This window comes from Poromitra crassiceps (assembly GCF_964638095.1).
Source record: "Poromitra crassiceps genome assembly, chromosome: 1".
In the NCBI taxonomy this organism is placed as follows: domain Eukaryota; kingdom Metazoa; phylum Chordata; class Actinopteri; order Beryciformes; family Melamphaidae; genus Poromitra; species Poromitra crassiceps.
In genome coordinates this window covers 44,287,662-44,313,389 of record NC_139623.1, presented here as the reverse complement: position 1 = coordinate 44,313,389, position 25,728 = coordinate 44,287,662, and the positions used below count along the sequence as shown (strand labels likewise).

The following is a 25,728-nucleotide window of genomic DNA, read 5'->3' as shown; positions in this document are numbered from 1 at the left end:
TCACCGGAGCCTTGACCCTCCTCAGGTCCACCACCAGCTCCTTTGTCTTTGACACGTTGAGCTGCAGGTGGTTCTCCTCACACCATGTGACAAAGTTGGCCACCACATCCCGGTACTCATCTTCGTCACCATTTTTGATACATCCCACTATCGCAGAGTCGTCAGAGAACTTCTGAAGGTGGCAAGACTCAGTCAGGTAGGTGAAGTCCGTGGTGTAGATGGTGAAGAAGAAGGGAGAGAAGACCGTCCCCTGTGGAGCTCCAGTATTACTGACCACTCTGTCTGACACACAGTTCTGTAAGCGCACATATTGTGGTCTGCCAGACAGGTAATCCACAATCCAGGCCACCAGGGGGGCATCCACTCGCATCGCCGTCAGCTTCTCGCCCAGTAGAGCCGGCCTGATGGTGTTGAACGCACTGGAGAAGTCAAAGAACATGACTCTCACAGTGCTGGCTGGGTTGTCCAGGTGAGCGTAGGCACGGTTGGTCAGGTAGATGACCGCGTCCTCCACTCCCAGTCGGGGCTGGTAGGCGAACTGGAGGGGGTCAAGGGATGATTTGACTATAGGCCTGAGCTGCTGCAGGACGAGTTTCTCCAGGGTCTTCATGATGTGGGACGTCAAAGCTACCGGCCTGTAGTCATTGGAGCCGCTGGGTCTTGGCTTTTTCGGTACAGGAACGATACAGGACGTTTTCCACATCACGGGGACCTTTTGGAGACTCAGGCTCTTGTTGAAGATCAGCTGCAGTACATCACACAGCTGGGGGGCACAGGCTTTGAGCACCATAGGGCTGACGCCATCCGGGCCAGCTGCTTTTCTCGTGTGTAGTCTCATCAGCTGATTCTTCACCTGGTCCGCTGTGATGGTCAGCGTGGGTGGGGGGGAGGGTGGCATCCTCAGCTCTGACGCCCTTCGGGGGGGGGGGGGAGGAGGAGGGGGGGGGGTGTGACCTCGTCTCTGGGTGACGGGGTATGAGGGGGGGGGGGAGGGGGGCCATCAAGTGGGCCATCAGCCGGAGCCAGAGAGAGGGCGGGGGGGGGGGGAGAGTGTGGCGGGGGCTGCTGTTGGAATGCAGCCGTCAGGAGAGTCAGGAGAGTCGGGGGAGGGGGCACCCGGGCCAGCTGCATCAAACCTGTTGAAAAACAGGTTCAATTCATTGGCCCGATCAACCCCCCCCTCCACCCCCCCGCCCCCTGCATTGTTAAAGCCCGTGATGGCTCTCACACCTCTCCACACCTCTCTCATATTGTTCTGCTGAAGCTTTGCCTCCAGCTTTGCCCTATAGCACTCTTTAGCTACTCTAATGCTCGCTTTCAGTTCTCCCTGGATGGCTCTGATCCTGTCTCTGTCCCCCGACCTAAATGCACTTTTCTTGGCATTCAGGATGGCCTTAATGTCTTTAGTTACCCAAGCTTTGTTGTTTGGAAAACATTTTATTTCCTTTGTGGGTATGTTGCAGTCCACACAAAAGTTTATGTAGTCCGTAATGCACTCTGTGATTCCATCTATATCCTCTACATGTGGGTCACAGAGTGCCTGCCAGTCCGTTACCTCAAAGCAGGCTCTAAGCGCCTCAGTTCCCTCCTCTGACCATACCCTCACTGTCCTGGAGGATACAGGCAGCTTTTTTACCATCGGGGTATATCTAGATCTGAGGTAGACTAGGTTGTGGTCGGCGCGGCCAAGCGGGGGGAGGGGTGACGAAGAGTAGGCAGCATCCTTCACGTTCGCGTACATCAAGTCAATAGTTTTATCGCCCCTAGTGCTACAGCTCACGTACTGTTTAAAGTTGGGCAGTGTCTTTGACATAGTCACGTGATTAAAATCTCCTGATATCAGTATCAATGCACTCGGGTGCTTAGATTGGAGTCCCGCAATAGCGTTGTGGATAATGTCACACGCTGATATCGGATTAGCGGAAGGTGGGATGTAAATCGCCACAACAATCACATGAGAGAATTCCCTAGGTACGTAGTATGGCCGTAATCCCACGGCTAAAAGCTCCGTGTCAGGTGAACACGAGCGTTCTTTAATGCTGATATGGGCCGGATTACACCATTTATTGTTAACAAGAATGGCAAGGCCACCTCCCTTACTTTTACCGCTCGAAGTGCTATCACGGTCTGCCCGTATAGTCTGGAAGCCATCAATAGATGCGTTGCAGTCCGGAATGTCCTTATTTAGCCAGGTTTCCGTGAAGCACATTAGGCTGCACTCGCGAAATTCCCTCTGAGTCCTCGTCAGACCTGTTAATTCCTCCATTTTATTCGATATCGATCTGACGTTGCCCATCATCAGCGAGGGGAGATTAGGCTTGAATCTCCGACGTTCTCTTCTGGCTTCGTTTTTTCTCTGCCTCGCTCTCCTGCCTCTCCCCCTCCTACCACGCCGTGCGTTCTTTATCAGTTCCTCCGGAATAAGCGGCGCTGGGACCGACTCGCCGTCCGGCGAACGGAGCTCCAACAGCTGTGCTCTGCTGTAAACAATGGCCACATGTCCTGGCGCCAGCTGATGTCCCCAGGCGATACATTGTAGAAGCAGTAAACCGGTCAAAAATACGTTAAAAATTCCTCTGAACCGCATGGTTACAGGCGGATACACTATTTACACAATATATACACACGATAAGTGTTAGAAAAGAGCGATAATAATAATAATAATACAAAGAGCACGGAAACGAACGAGCAGCTGCAACAAGCGACCTTCCTGGTCGACGCCTGCGCACGAATTTAATTACCATAAAATAGTGTTTTTCATATGTGTGGTACTGAATTCTGGAGTTCTAGAATTTCTGGAATTCTGGCTGGAACCTGTGATGTGAAAATAAACCTGATTCTGAAGAGTGATCTTACCCATTTTCCTGGCACCAGAGGATGTGGCACCAGATGCTGTAGCGCTACAGCTGGCTACAGGCTCATCTTCAGAGTCTGAAAATCAAGATTCAAGATTTTTATTGTCACTCCATGGTACAAGTATCACGTGTGAAATTCTTGTGCTGTGAACTCCGTTTACAACATAGTACAAATATAACAGGGCATTGAGTGCAAAAAAACAACAACAAGAGACAACAATCAATAAGGCAGTATAGTGATAAGACATACTGCCTTATTGATTGTTGTGTCTCTTGTTGTTCAGTAAAATGAATTGACTGACTGCTGGCTTTTGTACAGTCATAGTAATTACATTTACACAAGTTACACAAGTCATCTCAAACATCGTCTTACCACTGCTGCTCTGTGGAGCTTCGCTCCTCGACGGGGCCCATTCTTCCTCAGAATCCTCCGCGTCTGGAGAAGACGACTCAGTCAGCCCAGCAGCCGCAGCGGCGACATGCATGGGCTCACCCCGTTCCTCATCCGAGACCTCGGAATCGGTCTCCGGCACAAGCTCGTTTCGGACGGAAAAGAAATCCAGCAGTGATCTCTGATCCGCCGATCGCTTGCGTGCAGCCGCCGAAGACCGCTTGCGTTTGGCCGGCATGGCACAAACACAAACACCACCCACTCCCAACTAAACTAAAACTGAAAATACTAACTAAACTAAACTGAAATAAAACAACTACTGCTACGACTAGATCAAACTGAACTGAAATAAGGCTAATCTACCGGCTACCAACTCGATCAAACTGAACTAGAATAAACGCTAAATACTAATACTAAAATGAACTGACGCTAAGGCTAAGCTAACTACAATGAACTGTAACTACGCGCTAACTATCTATCTAAACAAAGTCTACTATAAAGACTATACTAAACACTACTACTGTACTAACAACTAACAAACTAAATCAACTACGCTAACCAACTCGCTCTAAATCTGACTCTAAATTGCTAAATTGCTGAAATTCTCTATGTATAAATCGCTATGTAATTCTGTCTCGCTCTGTATCTAACCAACCTACTTTCAACCCACGCTGATCAAAGGAGCCCGCCTTCCTTATATAGAAATCTTTGTTAGAGTACTTCCGGGGCAGCGGGAGAGGTCGGATCCACATTCACATATTGCCCAAGGGCCTCACCTAGTGGAAACCACTGAAAAAACAGTTTGACGTGTAAACACGTCGTTGGCAGTCAACAGCTGGATTCTGAAAACGTGTTTACACGTCGTTGGCAGTGAACGTGTTAACATAGTTAAAACGTTTTTGTGGATTTTGGTTTCCAGGGACTTTAAGTGAAAATCTGCTTCTGTGTCTGCCTTTATTATGCCTCCGCCGGCGATAGCCAGGCCGGAGGCATTATGGATCCGGGTTGTCCGTCCGTCCGTACGTCCGTCCGTACGGCTATGGATCCGGGTTGTCCGTACGTACGTACGTCCGTCCGTACGGCTGTCCGTCCGTCCGTCCGTCCGTACGATGTTCCATGTTTGTTAACGCGATATCTGAGGAACGCCTGGACGGAATTTCATCAGATTCGCCTTAAAAATTCACTTAGGCTCAAGGATGATCTGATTAGATTTTGGTGGTCAAAGGTCAAAGGTCAAGGTCACTGTGACCTCTCGAACGCCATTTTCAAGCTTGTTAACGCGATATCTGAGGAACGCCTGGACGGAATTTCATCAGATTCGCCTTAAACATTCACTTAGGCTCAAGGATGATCTGATTAGATTTTGGTGGTCAAAGGTCAAAGGTCAAGGTCACTGTGACCTCTCGAACGCCATTTTCAAGCTTGTTAACGCGATATCTGAGGAACGCCTGGACGGAATTTCATCAAATTTGCCTCAAACATCGACTTAGACTCAAGGATGATCTGATTAGATTTTGGTGGTCAAAGGTCAAAGGTCAAGGTCACTGTGACCTCTCGAACGCCATTTTCAAGCTTGTTAACGCGATATCTCAGGAATGCCTTGACGGAATTTAATCAAACTTGTCTCAAACATCGACTTGGACTCGAGGATGAACTGATTAGATTTTGGTGGTCAAAGGTCAAAGGTCAAGGTCACTGTGACCTCTCGAACGCCATTTTCAAGCTTGTTAACGCGATATCTCAGGACTGCCTTGACGGAATTGAATCAAACTTGTCTCAAACATCGACTTGGACTCAAGGATGAACTGATTAGATTTTGGTGGTCAAAGGTCAAAGGTCAAGGTCACTGTGACCTCTCAAACGCCATTTTCCAGCTTGTTAACGCGATATCTCATGAATACCTTGACGGAATTTCATCAAACTTGTCTCAAACATCGACTTGGACTCAAGGATGAACTGATTAGATTTTGGTGGTCAAAGGTCAAGGTGAGCTCTCGAACGCCATTTTCAAGCTTGTTAACGCGATATCTCAGGAATGCCTTGACGGAATTTAATCAAACTTGTCTCAAACATCGACTTGGACTCAAGGATGAACTGATTACATTTTGGTGGTCAAAGTTCAAGCTCACTGTGACCTCTCACACACCCAATTTCCAAGCTCTGTAACGCAACATCACAGGAGCGCCTTGACGGAATCTCTTCCAATTTGCCTCAAATGGCGATTTGGACTCCAGAATGAACTAATGCGGAGGCATAAGTCCGCGTTGCGGTCGTTCTAGTTGATATTCTGCTGATATAGTTACATGAAATCATAAAGATTAGATGAAATACTTGAACAACTTCAGAGTGTGTTCTTAAAGTGTCACTACATATTATTTTGTCATGTCCACCAGATCTGTGATATTCGTTGATATATTTACCAGTACCGCTAACGTACTGTAGGTATGATGCCGAAATCTCGCCTCAAACCAACCCCTCTTGGACCATTGAAAATGATTAAAATCACAGAGAATCATAAATCATGCAAATGTGTTGATCTTCCAGGGTTTTGCCTTGTTTTTTGTTTGTTTTTTACATTTTACCAAGTGTCTTTGAGATCAGGATCCAGGTCTCATGCATCCAAACAACCAACTGACTCCAGCTACAGTCTCAGTGAAACACCAACCATGCCTCTAACCCCGCACCACTCCACGACATTAGATGATACAACAAAATCAAAACTTGCTAGAAATCAGACCGGGTCGGACAGTCTCTCCAAGGCTGTGCTAAGCTGCTAGCCTGCTACTAGCATTTTCCTTAGCTGCCAGTTGATTGTATGCCATTTCGTATGATCTGGGCAGACTACTCGTTCTCATGAGACTCTAGTACTGCAGCCTCGCCTTGTGTCTGCTCCTCCCTCCGGCCTGCTAATTGTGTTACCTGCTGTAATATAGTGCTTCCCTTCACTCACACAAGGACCAGGGAGTTTTCACGGTGCCATGGCACGAGTCCGATACCTCACGAGTCCGACACCTCACGAGTCCGAAAAAAGAGGCTAACTTCCCCCAGACCCTAACCCAAAACCTAACCTCTCCCACCCCCACGCCTAAACCTAACCTCCCCCAGACCCTAACCCAAAACCTAACCTCTCCCACCCCCACGCCTAAACCTAACCTCCCCCAGACCCTAACCCAAAACCATGAGGTGTCGGACTCGTGAGGTATCGGACTCGTGAGGTATCGGACTAGGGGGCAGTCCCCGTTTTCACTGGGCCTGGGCTACAGTAGGCGACACACAGTTGACTGGCTGTGAGTGGGTACAGTGGATCATGATGTGTTGCGGTTGGAGGGTTTCACACTGCAATTGGGGCTATAGAGAGCCAAAGTGAAACATCACTTCCTGCTTTCTCCCTGCACCAGCGCTGAAAAAGATATGAATGGCGGTGAACGGAGAATAAGCTTACTTTTTTGATCCCGTTTGAATTGCGCCACGGGGGGCCAACGTTAATTTTGTCAATTTAAAACATAACTTTGCATGTCAAGAAAGTCGCAGTTTGTCGTCAAACTGAAACGTAGGGGTTAGTTTCGTATAAAAATGACATAGCTTGTGGAAGCTCGTGGCATGTCTCCGGTCTTCAGCTTTGCCGGTAGAGAAAGTGACGTCACTTAGGCGACAGTGTATGTAGTCTTTCTGATTTATAACTTATAGTGCGACAGTTTGGCGACAAACTGCGACTTTCTTGACATGCAAAGTTATGTTTTAACTTGACAAAATTAACGTTGGCACCCCGTGGCACAATTCAAACGGGATAAAAAAAAGTAATGTTATTCTCCGTTCTCCGCCATTCATATTTTTTCAGTGCTTGGTACAGGGAGAAAAGCAGGAAGTGACGTTCACTTTGCCTCTCTATAGGGCAGGATTGTGTCGTTTGATTGGTCTAAAAAAGGGAGTTGTCTGTTTCCATGTGTTATTAGCTACTGTATTTGGGACCTGATTGATGAATACTCACAATCAGAATAACTTTATTGATCCCCGAGGGGAAATTGAGTCATGCTACAGTTGCTCACACTCAGGCATGAAAAATATAAACATCACACATTGTAAGAGGCATAAAAATGTATCATAAACAATACAATAGAATCAAATAGAAGTTACTTAGCCTATGTACAGTAAAGTGTCACAAAGATATGTGCCTTCTCCAACAATCATTCAAGTATCATTTAGTAAGTGAAATATCTGAGGTACATACTATACTACAAGCAGTTTTATGGAGGAACTATTTTCTTTTGACCGAACTACACCCACTAGCTGCTGCTAGCTAGTTCCTACATGAGACTGAAAAGAAAATAGTTCCTACATGAAACTGCTCACAACAAAGTCTGTGCATTATCTTGAGTAACCGGGTCATGATTTCTGGAAAGAGACAATGCTGTTGAGTTTTTCAAATATATTTTGTTGGTGCTTCGAGCACTACAAGCCAAGTGCCATCCAGTTCCATTGTATTGGAGAGAAGGCAGACATCTCTGCGGCCGATATCGCCAAAACTCAAGCAACTATCCCAAAAAACAATATAGATGGATAAATAGCACTACATGTGAGAGGAAAAATATGTATTTTGGATTTTAGGGTGAGCTGTCCGTTTAAGCTCACGGCTACAGTCATTTCAGCTAAAAACAGGGTGTAAATTACGTCTTTTCAACTCAACTTGGCATCTTGGGGCTTCTGGAGACATGGGGCCCTATCTTGGTACAGGCGATATCTGTATAAGATTTATACAGAAATGTACCTGTTTAAAAGTGATATAAGTGTCTGGGTAGACATGACCTCCCTGATTTCTAAGTTAAAACAGCCCCGAAATATGTTGGGGATGCAATTTTCGGTGGGGATGCGGAAACGTTCACGGCACCTGCCGCAGGCGCAAATTAGAGCCATGCCAAAATCATCTGCGCCCCCAAAATGCCTGCACAAACGGGCTTTGGGCGGTCTTAAGTACCAGAATTATTCACAGGTCTGGCCAGGCAATGCTGGGCATTATGTCAATCAAAACCAATCAGATTCCCGTCTCGTGATCACTGTTTGCGCGAGGCATGCAATATACTGTAATTCTCTCCATGCGTAATAGAGTGGACTCACTCGTGCCGAGGACAGAGAGAGATGGAGAGAGCTTATTGACAGATCGTCTGTGGTGCCAACGACCCTCCGGGTTGTGAAGGTGAATAGCCTACAGTATGTATATTGTCCAACAAGTTTTCTCAATTCATTTCCCTCTTTGGATGTGATAAAAGTTTCTCAGTGAGTTATAGTTGATTGCCTCACTGAATTATCTGCTAATACCCAATTTTGGCAGCAGAATTTGATGTCCTGGCGTGGCAAGGCTGTGCGTAATGACATATCCAAAAGGAATTTTACTTTGCACTGCGCTGCGCAGCACGGAGATTATGATGCGCTCCAGCGCAGCGAGGTATTTAGCGCGTAAGAGGTCCTTTTCAAAGCTCTTAGCGCAAAGTAATTGCGCGCTGCTGACGATAGGTTAATGCCATCTATCCCCACATTTCAGCGCTGAAACGCCTGCTTTGGCATGTGGCAGCCTATGCCCAGTACAATTATAACAGGCATGCGCTTGTGCCCGCCCCCAATTTGCATTGCGCACGGCATTAAACGAGCGCAAACGCTAAATTACTGCTTTTGTGAAGATAGGGCCCTTGGACTACGCCAGCCGAGCAGTATGGAGCACCCCCCTCCACCCCAATTTTAAAGTTGGTCACCATTCACTTCAATGTCTTAGGAGAATGCTGCAACTTTGTTTTGCTGGAAAACTGCAAAAATACTGTGTGATTGTGAAAATAGGAGTATTGAATGGAGAAGTGAATACATTTTGAAGGCTTTTCAACAGATTTGGACATCTCTAGGTCCACATCGGCAGCAGAGGATCTTTTTCTCATCCACAGAGCAGCCAACCCTTTAACATTAGAAGCCAAGGCATCCTGACCTCCTACTGCATTGGTTCCCAAACTGAGGTCCGCGGACCACTGGTGCTCTGCCTGGTGGTCCGCCAGAGAATTGCTTTTTTTTTTTTTTTTTACAGGCAACAGTTTTTCATACACATTAGCCCTGAGGTGTAGCTGGATTGGGCTGACTTTAGGAAATATTGCAATATTTGGGAAATATCAAAATGTTGAACATTTACTTTCAGAGTCTGTAGCATGCTCAGTTTTAAAGCCAGAGTGACGTTTCTGGTATCATATGAAACTAGAAGATCTAAGGAATCGATTTGTACCTACCATCAGTACCATGTCATGCTAGTTTGTCAGGGAGGTAGCTAAATAACACTCCAAAGTTAGGCTAAATTTTGGCGAGGAATTTTTTCCCCCAAAGGGTTAGGGTTAGGGTTTTTCACAGTCTAATGTTGGCAGGTGTGTGTGTGTGTGTGTGTGTGTCTGTGTATGTCCGTTTTGAACCAGCTAGTAGCCTTATATTGTCATTTAGCATTTCTGCTGCTATTGCATGGTTAGATAAGCAAATTTTATTTTATGGGGGGGTTGGAATACGCAGTGGAAGTGCTCCCTGGGAAATTTGGTTTGGTCCGTAGTGGTACTTGGAAAAGTTTGGGAACCCCTGTCCTACTGTATTTCAATAATGAGAGACTAGAAGGAAAGTACCGTACAATAAACTGTAATGATGAAACAAACAACACTTAGATTTGGCGTATGACTCCATGGTATGATGACGCTCCTCCTGAGACGTGAGGAGGGCATCAGAGATTTATAGGATAGAGAATCCCCCCATAGGGAGTTCTATTGGAGCCATGACATTGGTGGTGTTCAGGGGAGGAGGTGGGGCGAATCGACTGCTACGCAGGATTTCAGCAGCTATGGGTGACACACAAGGTGAGTTACAACTTTGCAGAATACGAGAAGCCTGATATGGAACTTCATTTAGGTGATTGGCCAGCAGCCGAAGAGATGGAAAGCGTGGGAGACATTGATTGGACAGGGATAAAGGGGGCGTGCATATTTATGAATGGCTGATGTAACCTGAACAGGGCGTTGCTGCAGGGGGAGAGAGAGATGAATGGAAAGGAACCATGGATTAGTGAATGGGATGGTTAATCAGACATTGACTAGAGAAGTAGTCTTCATTATTGAAAACAGTCTAAGACATTATATCTGTTTTGCACGATATAAGTGAATGTTTATTAAGAAATGCTTCATGGTGCTAGGCCCATGCATAAGGAGGAGGATCTTCTCCACCGTGGCTTGACATAGAGCTATTTACAACATACAGTAGTTTGTTGGTGATGGATGGGTGAGTCATGCTGAGGGAATAAAAACATGTTTCCCCTCGGGGATTAAGTAAATAAACCATACCATACCATACCATACACTGTAGAGGAAAAGCAAGTGTGAAAGAGAGAGCGAGAGACAGATACTGCTGCCGTGTGATATTTTGTAATAAATGAGAGTGGAGTAAAACTGCTGCATATTGCCCTCTGAGGTCTAGTTATCGATGGATCTCATATAGAGCCCGACCGATATATCGGTCCACCGATATTATTGGCCGATAACCGATATATCGGTATCGGCCGATATGTTGGCCGATATGCAGATATTTTTTTATTTTGTATTTTTTAAGTCATAGACAGCATGTTGTGTATATTTGATCTTTTTAGGGCCGGCAGGGCCTATATGATCCCCTCTGTCGCTGGCACATAATGCACGACTCCACACACGGTAGTGGCGGCCGGCCACTAGAGGGCGCCAGGGCACCGCCCACCTACCCCTGGCCGCCCTGGTACAACAGTACCGCGATACCCTGACGTTAAAAAGGATACTATACCACGTTAATTTAGTACCGGTACTTTTCAAAATGACATGAGTTGCGTTGCATCCATGTGCCACGCCACCTTCTGTTTCTCCACCGGGGTCTGTGTGCTGCAGCTTTCCTCTATCTATTTCAACTCCCTGTGGGTGTGCCAAGTCCGCCCTCCCCTGTCTCACTGAAGGCCATGTTTAGACGACAACTGTCTCTGCATAAAACGGCAAACTAGCGTTGCGTCCTCACCTTTTATTTCGCATTTACACACAGCTGGTGTGATAACGATTTGCGTGCAGAGTTTGCAGACTGTCAGGCTGACTGAAGCCTCAAACGGTCAAGTGAGCCAGAATAACATTGAAACTTCAGGTTAAAACCTTCACAATAATGGTATTTAAATAAACTAATAGTCTTATTGATGCATGTCGCAACGTTTTTTTGTGTGTGATCCGAAATACACAGAAGACATTAGGGGTGGGGGAAAAAATCGATTCACCTAAGTATCGCGATTTTTAATGTCACGATTTTTTGGATCGATCTTTTATTCCAGAATCGATAATCGCAAATTTAAATTTTTTTTTTTTTTTTTTTTTTTTTTTTGGGTGCTTGCAGTCAGGCCACTCACTGAACAGCAGGCCAGGCACCGCCTACTGGTTTACTAGTGGTTTTATTACTTTATTAGTTAGTCTGAAGTAATAATTACACTTCAGGGTTAAAGTGGGTGCATCTCATTGTAAAATTGGACTTCAAACGGCCCAAATCTGGCTTCAAACGGCCCAAATTTCACGCGCGTTGGCCCATATCGGCCTGGCCTGCTTGGTATCTAATGCCCGGCCTGAATTATGATCCCAGTCCGCCCCTGTTTTTAACTATATCGCCCAGCCCTACTCATGATATATAATATACAGTCTCTAGTGTATGATTCAACTTTTCCCATGTTCTAATCTAGTGTAAAAAAGCAAACAAACTGAAAAAAGAAAAGAAAAAAATAAACAAAAATCGCAATAAATCGTAATATCGAATCGCAATAATCGTAGAATCGCAATACTTAAGAATCGCAATATAAATCGAATCGGCACCCAAGAATCGTGATAGTATCGAATCGGGAGATAAGTGAATCGCCACAGCCCTAGAAGACATATAGAACACAGACAACTAAAAGTCAATTTTAACACGCTGTGAGTCGACGACCCTGATTTTTATTTACCCAGTTATAAAATACGGCTTTTATTTTGAATGTAAAAATGCCTAGCTTCCCCTATTCTGTCTGTTTCTAACGGGCTTGATTTAGCTTTGTGATTAAAGTTTTTAAATGCATTTTCCATGCGTCTGACACAGCAGTCACAAATGGTAGCCTAAACTGCTCCAGATCATGCTCCAGATTGGATTACCGAATAAAAACACAGTAAAGCAACATAAAAAAGACCTGAGCACAATTGGGACTTCACTTGAGGAAATGCATCGCAGACAGTGAGTTGTTGTCAATCATTCAATGCGGGAGACAGTGATTAATAGGCTATGTGCGACGTTAGTAGGGGCAGTGGCGTGCCGTCCATTAGGCGAACTAGGCAAATGCTAAGGGCGCTTGAGCCGTTAGGGGCGCCAGAGAGGGTAAAAAAAAAAAAAAAAAAAAAAATTTTTTTTTTTTTTACAAATACTTTTTCATGATAATAGGCCTACTATTATTTTACAATAGTAGACAAAAATATGAAGAACGACGTCTTAAGTCTTTAAATAATAGTGAAATCATTTTTCTAATTCTGGCTTTCTGGCTGCCCGGGCTGCAGCACTTTCACCATGGTCCCTAATCCATACCACCCCACCCACTGCGCGGCCGCGCCCCCTTCTACCTGCTCGGAGCTTTTTCCCAGAGTGGGGAAAGGGAGCTGGAAGGTGGGTGCTGAGGGTGCTGCAGCACCCCCTGGTGGCAAGAAATGGATTTTCGAAATTGTTGGATTTGGCTGTCTTGTGTTTATACCACCAACAAGATGCATTAAAAAACAGTTTGTGCTTCCCAGCTCTAATCTTATTTCATACGCTCTCTCTTCAAAAGTGTTTGATTTTCATCATAATCTGGTTTTCCATAATAATAATAATAAGTTCAGTGTTTATGCCTGTGTTTCTGTCTGTTGTAGTGTAAAACGACTAAAGGGAGAGCAGGTGCTTACATGAAAGTGAGTGAGAAAAGGAGAAGATACTGAATAATGACATCACAACAGTATAATCCTAATGTTAATTTAAAATTAAATATTCTTCTAAATATGGATGAAAGTCCAAAAAACGTAAAATTTTCTTCAGCGCTGCCCTCGCGGGCAGCACCGAGAGACCCTTCCTTACAGCACCCCCTACCTAAAAGTACTTCCAGCGCCACTGGGGAAGGGCGATTCTGAGCCTGCACTGCAGTGCTGGATTACCTGGGATATAATTTTTATTATATTTTCTTTGGGGGAGGGGGGAGGGGGGGCACCAGCAAAAATCTTGCCTAGGGCACCAACTTCGTCAGGCACGCCACTGAGTAGGGGGGACTTAACGCAGATTATGTGTTTTTAGCAAATCATTATCACGTTTGTTGAATGTCAATGCGACTCATTATGCCTGTGCCATAAGGCTGTATTGGGCTAGTTCAATGTTCCTATTGCCTACCATTGTGTAACATGGCGAAGGGGGGCTGTGTCATCACCTGAATTTAGCGAATATGATAACGTCAAGTCAAGTGAGTGTGATTTATTTTGTGAGAAGCAAACTTTTTTCAGCGTCGTTCGACGAGGCGAGCGCCTAACCTCTGCCAAGGAGGTAGGCTATTGAGTCATGACGGTGTTTAAGAGTGATATGAGGTTGTAAACTGTATAATGTTAACTGTTAAAGAAATTACATACACTAAGTATAAGGGACATCAGATTACTGCATATTACCATGTAAAAGCTTTAATAACACTGAAAATTATTTATTTATTTAGAATAATCCATGATTAATGTTATACTAATTGTCAAAAACTCACCTACATGTATGAACAAACAAGAAAACACTTGACACCACATACCACATAGACCTACTGTACATTTTATTGTGAAAAATAATACATGACATTAACTGTAAATCTGGCACTTAACCCTTGTACCCTGCTGCCGCGGAATCCTCAATTTACTCCTGGTCCATCTGATGGACCTTAACGGGAATTCTGTACTAATTTATAAATATTAATTTAAATTTTTAAATTTTTGACTGTTTATAATTCATTGGTAACTTCTTCCCTAATACCTCATACCAACATTTCATACCTATTCGAATTTTAACCCCTCAAATGCCAGTGTACAGTAAGTACAGTAAAAAAAAAAAAAAGTACATTAAAAAAAAAAGTGATTTTTTTTTCCATTTCCATAAAGACAAACTGGCTTTGGGTCTGATATTATGGGCAGGTTGGGGTGTTTTACAAAAGTCACCACTGCAAGATGCCTAGTATCAAAGATTCGCAGGCATGATGTCACAATAGCTATGACATCACTAGCCTATGACATCATCAGTGATGTCATGAGATGATTTTTTGTCAATAATATGTCACTGATGACATTACTGATGATGTCACAGACATTGTGACATCATCAGTGGGTTTTTGTATTTTTTGTGATTTTTTGTAAAAATAGTATTTTTTCATATTTTGAGCCAAAAATCCAAAAAGCGCATGTTTTGGACTACCAGCCATTTTCCCCAAAAAACACAAACGAGCTTTAGTCCAGCATCTATCCTGGTCTAAAGGCTTCAAATCAGTAGTGTGGACTGTCAAATTCAGTTTTATAATATTTTCCCATCTTTGGCATAGGAATCAGTTTTTTTTACATTTCATGTAAACTGTATGGAATTGATTGCTATGCCAAAACTGGGGGAATATGGGGAAATAGGCAAACACATTAGAAACTACAATTTTAACCGCTTGAGTCAAGGTGAGATGTATAACATCAAGGAAATAATGATTTTTTGAAAAATTTGCTGGAAGTAAAAAAAAAAAAGTTCTTTTTGTGCAAAATTAACATTGAAATCAATGGGACAACTATGCAATGGACTTTGAGACCATGTAACTCCCCCAAAATTTCTACCAACTCCAAGGTTAGATATTAAGGTCAAAGTTCAAGGTATTTGGTCCAGGATGCCCGCTGAAATAAATGAAATAAATTAATTTTGTGAAAATTTGCTGGGAGTACCAATAGAGTGGTTTCAATGGAAGTCAATGGGTCCATCAGATGGACCAGGAGTAAATTGAGGAGTATTTTTGAAAATAGGTCTTAGGATCGTATAAAGATGATAACTATGATTGATTTTTGTCAAATACCCCAAAAAAAATACCTAGCCTTAATTTAAGACCATATACTCAAAAAATGTCGAAACGGCCCATACGCGAATGCAGGAAAAGTCCATCAGATGGACTAGCAGGGTATGAAGAAGCTCAAACTCAGGATTATACTAAAGTAGACTGAACAGAAATTATTCTATTCTGCGCTCTACTGAACACATTTCCTCATTTTCTATTTAGTCAAATGAGATGCCAGCAGAATCAGCACCAACTCAGTTGAGGCATGCCTCCCCAGCTATCTTTGAACACCACATAAAGTATGATGAAGACTCAAAACATGAATTTTAACTTCCATGTTCTTCTGTCATCCATTATTACACAACTTTTCCTGTTGTTTTCGCGACATGGGTGACGATACCATGCACCGGGCCTATGCCAGGTGTCGACCTGGCCTTGTTTCTTAATTCAAGTTATATTTTATATTTGTTCTATTTGTGTTTTTCTATGTCTAGTTATTCATAATTATTAAATTCCCAGTTCAGTTTACTGTTTCATTGCATGTCATTTTGGACAATAAAGTTGATTGATAAGCTGTAAAATATCCTGCCTACATGACATATCTCAAGTCATGTCCCGGCTGCCTTCAAACATGCCGTGGTCCAGCCCCGAATAAAAAAGCCCAACCTTGATCCCTCTGTCCTCCCAAACTTCAGACCCATCTCCCAACTACCGTTTCTTTCAAAAGTCCTGGAACGCATCGTCTACTTGCAACTACAGTCATTTCTCGAGCAACACAACATCCACGAGAAATTTCAATCAGGTTTTAAACCTCGGCATAGCACAGAAACAGCCCTCCTCTGTGTTTTTAATGACCTCATCTTAGCCGCCGATGCTGGTAGCCCCTCTGTCCTGCTGCTCCTTGACCTCACGGCCGCTTTTGATACGGTGGATCACACGATCCTATTAGCTCGACTTGAGCACCATGTGGGCATCAGGGGCGTCGCCCTGGACTGGTTCCGGTCCTATTTAAGTAACCAGACTTTTTCCGTTCAGCTAGGAGACCTGTCCTCCGCTGTGGCCCCCCTTACCTGTGGGGTGCCACAAGGATCAATCTTGGGCCCCGCCCTCTTCCTGTTATACCTGCTGCCCCTAGGTCAGATCCTGGCAAAATTTAACGTCTCCTTCCACTGCTTCGCTGATGATGTGCAGGTGTACCTTCCCCTAAAACCCACCCAAGGGAGAACTGCACTACAGCCTCTGCTGGACTGCCTGGCTGAAATCAAACTTTGGATGTCCAACAACTTTCTCACTCTTAACAAAAAAAAGACCGAGGTCATCATTTTTAACAGTGCCACCCCGGCCCCCCTTGTCGATGCTCTCGGCCCCCTGGGTTCTAACCTCTCCACCTCGGTTAGGAACCTTGGCGTTATATTTGATAGCGCTTTTAAATTCGACAAGCAGATCAACTCAGTAGTTAAAAACAGCTTTTACCACCTTCGGCTGCTGGCTAAGACGAAGGCCTACCTCTCCCAGGCAAACCTGGAGAGGGTTATTCACGCCTTCGTCACCACACGTATTGACTACTGCAACGCACTTTATGTGGGGATTGATCAGTCCTTGCTCCGCCGCCTACAGCTCGTTCAGAACGCGGCTGCACGCCTCCTTACGAGGACAAAAAAGCGCGAGCACATCACTCCAGTCCTGTCCTCGCTCCATTGGCTGCCTGTGCGCTTTCGCATTGATTTTAAATTATCCCTGACCGTCTTTAAAGCCCTCAATGGCCTGGCCCCTCCCTACATTTCCGAGCTGCTGCACCGCCACACCCCCTCCAGAGCTCTTAGATCGGCCGACCTATCGCTGCTGGTGGTGCCCAGAACCAAACTAAAAACTAGGGGGGACAGAGCCTTTGCGGCAGCTGCCCCAAAACTCTGGAACAGTCTCCCCCTACACGTTCGTGCTGCCCAGACCCTGGAGGTTTTTAAATCGCTCTTAAAAACCCACCTGTTCTCCCTGGCTTTCCCCCCTACTTAGCCATCGTTAGGTCCCTGGCATTTATCGTTTTATTGCTTTTATTGTCTTATTGTTTTATCTTTTTGATTTTAATTGTCATCATATATGCACTTTGTATTATGTTGCTCTCAATTAGTATCTTTGCACTTTACTTATTTACATCTGTGCACTTTACTCCCCGCCTGTGAAGCACTTTGGTTCGGCTGCCGCTGTATGTAAATGTGATATATAAATAAAGTTGACTTGACTTGACTTGACTCATATCTTTCTCAAGTGTTTGATATTTGAGGGATCATTGCAAAAACATTGTATTATATAATGTGTATATTTAATATAAGAATATCGGCCGATATATCGATATCAGAATTTTTTTACTCCCTAATATCGGTATCGTCATCGGCCTAAAAAATTCAGTATCGGTCGGGCTCTAATCTCATATGTGTGAGACTGGACTCGTACACACCACATGCTGCAGGCAGCCCGCTCTCTGTGTGTGTGTGTGTTTGTGTGTGTGTGTGTGTGTGTGTGTGTGTTTGTGTGTGTGTTTGTGCGCGCCATAGTGCTGCTGACCTCCAGAACTGCTGTGTGAGGACTATATTAAAAACATGAGACTCCTCCCCAGCCAGCTCTCTCTTCCACTCTGACATGCACTACAGTACTCTGCTCTCCTCGGTCTTCTGTAGTCACTCACCTGACAGAGAACCGCAGCAATGAGTCCGGAAGTATACTTCTGAGTTCGTCAGCAAAAAAGGGAATGGGGTTTAGAATGGGGATTTCACTTAAATGCATAAAATAAGGTCTGTGGTTAAGAAAAGTTCATGGGAATGCGAATTTGGGTTCAGCATGATAATCTTCACAAACGTGAATAACTTTTATGACTTTTGAAACGTAAATTTCTTTTAACGCGATCTTTATAAAACGCTTCAAAAGCCATAAAAGGTATTCACATTCGTGAAGAGTATCATGCTGAACCCAAATTTGCGTTCCCATAAACTTTTGTTAACCATAGACCTTATTTTATGCATGAAAGTGAAATCCCCATTCTAAAACCCCATAGACTTTTCCACTGAAGAACCAAATGGCGGCGATTTCTGGATAAAGCCGACAAAAATACGTCATCCCTGCGGTGCTCTCTTTCTGTAGAGAGGGAATACAGAATGAATGGGCGCTACACTCTCTATTGGAAGTCATGTTTATTTAACATGAGAAAACATCCACCCACCCACCCATCCATTCACCACACAACAATCAAGAAGAAAAATGCAGCTACACCAAAGACGATGTGAGAGACACAAAGTGATCACTGATTTGCATAACCAGAGATACCAGCCGAGAAATGAACGGGCAAAATAAACAACAATATAGAAAGTAGAGGTAGACCGATTAATCGGCCAGCCGATTAATTAATTAAAAATGGCAATAATCTGCACCGATTATTGCCATTTTTAATTAATCGGCATCGGCCGCTGCCTGCGCTCACAAGGCCGATTATTACGGCAGGGTAAAAACATGTAGCGTGACAATTTATACTCGAGACAAATAGTCTCCCAAACCCTGTGTTTGTGAGACTATTCGTCTCCCAAACTCTCTGTTAATAGAATAATGCAGTTGAATGAGGTCTCTGACATATGTGCTCTCCCTTAAATAGCCTACCAGTCACTTCTGAAATCTACTGCATAACCCAATGTATTTTTCTATTTCATTAATCAAATCAAATAAATCTAAAGCATGTTACTGGCTAAGATAACCATCTCATAATAGATGTATATTAGATTCTCAATGTGCATGAATGGATAATGGAATTATAGGATACTTGTTTTTTTACCCAAATACTCTCATTCATTATTCTATTTAAATCATTGTATTTTATCGAATGCAAAAAAAAAAAAAAAAATCTGCATTAGAAATCAGCCATCAGCCACCCTGCTCTCTAGATATCGGCATAGGCCATTGAAAAAAACAAATCGATCGACCTCTAATGGAAAGCATTAAAAGGCATTAAGAAACAGCCTAAAAGTGCAGGGAAGAAATAGCTGTAAGGTGCATTTGTGGAAAAACAAGCCAAATAATCCTTTTCAAGGTTCAGGCCGTTTGGCGTAAAAATATCCAGGTTATGGATCCAAAATGGTTTTCTGCTGAATTTATAGAAAATGATTACCCAGAATGATTACAAGATGTAAGTCGTTGAGTTGGGGTCCGTTACTCAAAAAAGTAATGTATTAAAAAAAAAAAAAAAACTCTCGTAACGGACAAGCCCGTCTTTTATTGTCACACGAACACTTCGGTCCCTATCGTTGCATCGGCGCTGTTTCTAGGCCGAGCGCCTGGCGCAGCCCAAATCAGTGGGCGTGGACCAGCGCACTTGATATCGTCGTGCTGGCGCTACACGCAGCCTAAAGCATTACAACCACGCCTTTTAAGCGTAAAATTATGCACCGTCATGCTCATTGGATAACTGCAATAAACGAATCGCACGCTTGCCTTTTTAGCTCCAATTCCAGTGATCCCGCAAAACCAGACGAAAGCCAAACGCTCTGCCCCCCCCCCCCCCCCCCCCTCCCTTCATCCAGTCTGTCTGTCTGCATTATAGGCTATTATTCCATATTATTATGCTTCTCAAACCAATCTAACTGCAGTTTCAATACTGCAAGCATGTAAATACGCTACACTATAGCAAGATCAAAGTGAAAAGAATGTTCTAAATGCATTGGATAGAAAAATATAGCCTATCCCTATATGATGAGATTAATTTTATATTGGTGAAAGTTTGTCCAGAACGATATCGTTTTCTCTCCCCTGCTGCAGGTAGAATGATGCACATAAATATACCCTACATTATGTAAAGTCATTGCATAAATGTGTTTTTATTGTAAAACTAAATGTGAAGTAGGGCCAAGTTATTGGAGCAGACATCACAGTATAGCACATCACAGAAGCGCGTTCCGCAGCGCGTGCCGCTGTCACTTATCTAAATCACGTTAGACCCACAAGGGGTATATATAGGCTCAAGAGGACATACGGTATCTGTTTCACATAGGGTGGTGTTTCATTTCGATGTTTTATTTGGTCCAATATTGAAATGTTCTACAATTGCAGGTTGTCTTACCATTACACATTATTTTAGATCTACCTTTTATATCTATTTCGGCTCATTTGGTTGCTATTTAGTAGCGAAATGGAGGACCCAATTGCATGCTGGGACATTCATAGGCAGTAAACTTACAACTGCTATTTCCTATGGGAAGCTGGGTGCTGCTATGTGTTGTGTCTGTCTGAGCGAGGGAGTCAGAGAGAGAGAGAGAAGGGTGACAGAGAAGAGGCAGAAGAGCACTCCTTGACACTGGCGCACTGAATAGGCCTGCTTTTCAAAGGCGCAAAGCGCTAAATGTAGGCCAGGTGCGAAGATATCAGTAGGCCGGTAGTTAGCGCCGACACGCCCACTTTGGCCCATTCTGGGACTGCGCCACGCCCATTCGGCCTAAAGCGCATTTGGCAGCCTAAAGCCATATTGATATCGTCCCAAAACAGGCGCAAGGCAAGTTTTTTTGCGTTTAAGGCCCGTTTTAGCGCCGAAGGCTTGTGGGAGAATAGGGCCCCACAATACATGCATGCGGCCACAACACACTCATGCTAACGGTGGCCGGTGAAAAGTGTCCTCTGCATTTAACTGTGAGGCGACAGCTCTACCACTGAGCCACCGTACCCCGTTACACATTACACATTACACAACATTACTTTAAAAAAAAGTAATGCCTTACTTTACTTGATTACTCCCTGGAGAAAGTAATTCGTTACACTACTTGTTACATTACTTTTGCGTTACTCCGTAACATCGCCTGAGATGCATTGTCACATCATTTGCCAGTTAACAATACAACATTAAACCTTACATATGCCCATATATTAGCACAAATCTCTATAATAAGGTAGGTTGCAAAACTTTTCCTGTCTGATGGTGGCTGTCCGTTCTCTGCCATCTGTATTTTGCTGGCGATTTCATTCTACTGTTGAAACTGGCAACATTTCCTCTATCATGTACAGGCAACAACATCTCTGATTTTGATGTTACCTGGTGAAAAGCAAGCTTTTGCTTCTTGCTTGGGGTCGAGGTAATGTGCGTATCTCCACCCCTAAAAAGTTGTTTTGTCCATTGCATTGCAATTCAATTATTACGGAGCATACCGCACTGTGCCCAGTTCACTAGAACACGTTATATTTGCGAGGGGTATTTACAGACCCCATCGCTGTATGTGGGTTTCTCTTATGGTTTACATTTCATTTCATTTTGTCCAATATTCAAATATTCCAGAATTGCATGTTGTGTTAAAATAAATATGATTTCTATCTAACACTTTTTAGCCTGATTTAATTGTAAAACAGAGCGTAAAAAGTTATGCAAAGACTTCTGGGAAATTTAACCTGTGGAAGAGGAAAGTGGGCGGAGTTCCCAGCATGCCCTGGGGTACTGTGTTTTGTGTTTTTGTGTCAATTGTTTGTTTGTCAATGTGTTTTGGAGGTTAAAATGACTTATTGTTCTACAGTATATGCATGATGTTAGTTATCCGATAAGTTATGTGTCGACTAATAGTGCTGTTCTTCATGCTAATACAAAGTTGAAATATTGGCACCATGGTTGATTCTGTTGTGCAGTTAAGTGACCCGTCCGATGGGGCACAGGATCTGCTATTACAACGGAGATCTTTTCTCTCTACACTTATCTTGCTGGTACGCAAGTAACGAGATCAGTGTTTAATTAGTAACTGTAATGTGATTACTGCACTTAGGGACAGTAGTGCCCTACACTACTCATTACTGACAAACATAATGTGATTACAGTAACGTGTTACCCCCAACACTGGTTGTTATGCATCTTTTCAACCATGCAATGCAACTGTAATTTCATGTCTCTCTAACACACTCGTTCTCAAACCCCCAGTGGTCCTTGAGGGGGTTCCCGGGGGTCCCCAGCAAAAAGGGGGATCATTTATTTTCACTATGAGGCCATCATCCATAAGTAAGACACAATGACAGGATGTCTGACTATTTTGCTATTTTACACTTGATAATAAAACATCTAAAAGCAAAAAGTGGGGGACCCTGGGACTAAATCTTATCAAATGGTGGTCCGTGGTCTAATTTGTTTCTGTTTTTAGAGGTCCTTAATGTGGAAAAAGTTTGAGAGCCACGATAGTCCAGTGTTTCCCCTACCATTCTACAGGCCTGGCGGGCCCGTCAGGCCAACAATGCCCCCGCAAGGACAGATTTTGTTTTTTGTTTTTTTTCTGCTCTCTACTGTGTTGACAGTAATAGAAGATGCCAAATCATTCAAAACAATAAGCATTTTGCTTTTAGGAGCATTGTGCCAGCGTGCAGCGCTGTTCCAAAATGTGTCAACGTGTGTCGTTGCCTGCGAAACGCACATCCCATAATACAACTGTTCGCATCGCATCCCATAATAGTATGATGATACTTGGGATGCCATTGCGAACATAGATGCAAACAGGTTAGCTAAAAGTTTAGCGTCGCCAGCGACGGCCCCCACCGTTGCGGTCGGGGTACGTTTCGAAATCCCTCCAGGCCTGAAACATTTTCAAGGGGAAACACTGATTAGTTGACACTGTACACTTTCTGATGATACCTGACTTCTTTCCATGCAGAACTGAGTTCAAGGCTTACAGAGATGTGAAGCCGGTGAAGATGATCCGGGCCAAGTCCCAGTACCTCCCGCCAGACGGGAAGACCAGCCTGGAGACCAGCTACAGCTGCAGCTACAAGGGCGAGCAGGGCCAGCTGCAGCCCCAAGACAACAAGGCCCTGGAGAGGAGGAGGATACGCAGCCTGTACAGTGAGCCTTACCTCGACTCCTCCAAGCAGGTGAGACAGGACTGCATTTATCACTTCCAGGCCACCGTACTACAGTTTAAAGTGCATTTTGGGGTGTATTCCTTGCCCAGGGGGAATTGTGTGTACTATTAGGAATGATACAATTCTCCATCTTACAGAGAATTTTTGTCGTGCGGTTTGTTGTTGATCTAAGGAGTCACTGCACATTCAATCTGGGAACCCAGAGTCTATTTTTATTTGAAAAACAGACTCTGGGACAGCCCTACCACGCCTCTCCTGCCACCATCACTTCCTTTTCCACGTCCGTGCTCCCAGGGATCGCGGAACTGCCCGGGCCACACGGGCCCGGGCCCGGGTACATTTCAGTTCCCAAAAAAAAAAAAAAAAAAAAAAAAAAAAGATTTTTTTTTTTTTTTTTTACAATTAAACCTCATTTACTTATTACACTCGACTGGTTATTTTTCAGATGTGATGTGAATCTAAAGTGAACTAAAGAAGTCAGATCCACTATAAATGTTTTTCAGTAGATGCTGTGATGTAGCCACAAGAAAGGTGCAATATTAATGTTTTTCAGGAGATGGCGATGTTGCTAGCTATAGGTTCTAAACAAGAAATATGGTTCAAATGTTTACAGTAGTTTTCCTTTCTTGCTGCACTACAATGTTACAATGCTGTGAGACAGGCCCGGCGTTGGAGGGGGGCCTGACCGGGCCGGGCCCCCCCATTCCCTAAACTGGCCCCCCCATTCAATTTTTTTTATTTTTTTTGTGTGTGTGCTAAAAACGTTTTTCCATTTTTCTGTTTTAAAGTTTAAAACGGAATCTGGTTGTCATTAGGCATTGATTAACTGAATGCTATTGCTAACTGTTACTTTGAACCTCCATTTGCAATGATTCTGGCTGGATATTAACTATTGTAAATTTGTCACAATGAATGCAATTTGTGCACAATGTGTAAATACATTTAATATTAATTGTTTAGGCCTAATTATTTGTAAAGTCACAACACATTAGAGATGTGTGTAGTTCTTCATAGATTTAGCCTCTTCATTTTGCTCTCAAATGCACCAGGTTGACGAATTTTACTTTAAAATGTACAAAATCTTCTTCCGGGGGAGAATCCCCCCGGACCCCCTTGGGTAGCTTGGCCCCCCCAAGCTAGGGGCAGGCCCCCTCTGTAATTTGGTTCTGGAGCCGGGCCTGCTGTGAGACGGAGCTAAACACAAAAGATGCAATATTAATAGTTTTTCATGAGATACTCAGTATTTAATACTAATACTAATACTAATAATAGAAAAGGAGAAGATACTGAATAATGACATCACAACAGTATAATCCTAATGTTAATTTAAAATTAAATATTCTTCTAAATATGGATAAAAGTCCAAAAAACATAAAATTTTCTTCGACGCTGCCGAGATTCCATTCCTTACAGCACCCCCTACTTAATAATAGTTCAGCGCGGCTGCGAAAATATGGTGGCGCATTGTGTCAAGTGTACTGGCTCGGGGAACGGTCCGGCCCCCGGTCCCTTAGGTTTCTGACAATGTGGCCCCCTGAACAATTTAGTTGAATAGCCCTGCTGTAAAACCCAGTCGCACTCATATTCTGGTTTATTTCAAGAAAAACATTTTGGCTAGTTGAAATTAATTGGCTCGTAACTTTAAAATCTAGCAGCCATATTGGCTGGTGATAAAAAAAAGTTGAATCTCAAACCCTGCAGTGAGAGCAGGTGGTGACATAGGAGTGAGTGAGAAAAGGAGCAAATATATGATTGTTAAGACTGAATACTGACATCACAACCGTCTAATCCTAATGTTAATTTAAAATGAGATATTCCTATATGAATCTGGCTTCAAACGACCAAAATCTTTATATGATGATAATAATAATAATCAATGATGGTGGTTCACAGACGTGTGTGTGTGTGTGGGGGTGGGGGGTGGGGGAGCCCCCCCGACACGCCCCCCGGCCCCCCCAAGTTCAGATGCGTTCCGCTATCCCTGCGTGCTCCACTGTTTACAGTCTAATCATAGATATAAATACTAAATAGCAACTTGAGCCATGACTTTCCAGTAATTTTCCACTGTTTTAAGACGAGTTGACGTCTTCTATGCAGTGTGTTTATGCATTAAAGAGATATGCAACCCCAAGAAATCAGAGCGTTCGCTCAGACGTTCATCATTGTCAGTTTTTCAAAAAAGGACGGGGAGTTTTCAGGCTTTCGAATCCGCCCACTCCACATTTGGATAGGATGGGCTTTTGTGGGGCGGGCAAATTTCAGAACCAATGGCAGAGCTCTGTGCATTTCCTGCTCACGCATGTGTGGTTTCAGTTAAACCCAGCTAGCGCTGTGAATGGATCTGCTGCTCATGTTTCTCCCTTCCACCACCCCCTCCCTTCTCCTGTCCAAACTAACCTCGCGTCACCAGGCTCTCTCAGTCCAAACACCAGCATTGTTTGGATATTTCCCAGAAAGCTTTGAGGCGGCATAACTTTTGACAAGAAAACCATCAAATCTGGCTAAAAAGTTAGATAGAAATAATATTTATT

At 43.8% G+C, this 25,728-nt stretch overlaps 1 protein-coding gene across 1 annotated transcript in view; it reads left to right on the top strand.

Moving 5' to 3' along the window:
* map6a (microtubule-associated protein 6a) overlaps positions 1-25,728 on the top strand; it is a gene marked incomplete at both ends in the record, with an annotated part of 101,340 nt that overhangs the window by 59,465 nt on the left and 16,147 nt on the right. The window contains one exon of the mRNA XM_083645138.1: positions 22,990-23,206. Within this exon, the coding sequence (XP_083501264.1) occupies positions 22,990-23,206 (217 nt within the window). The remainder of the gene's footprint in view (positions 1-22,989; positions 23,207-25,728) is intronic.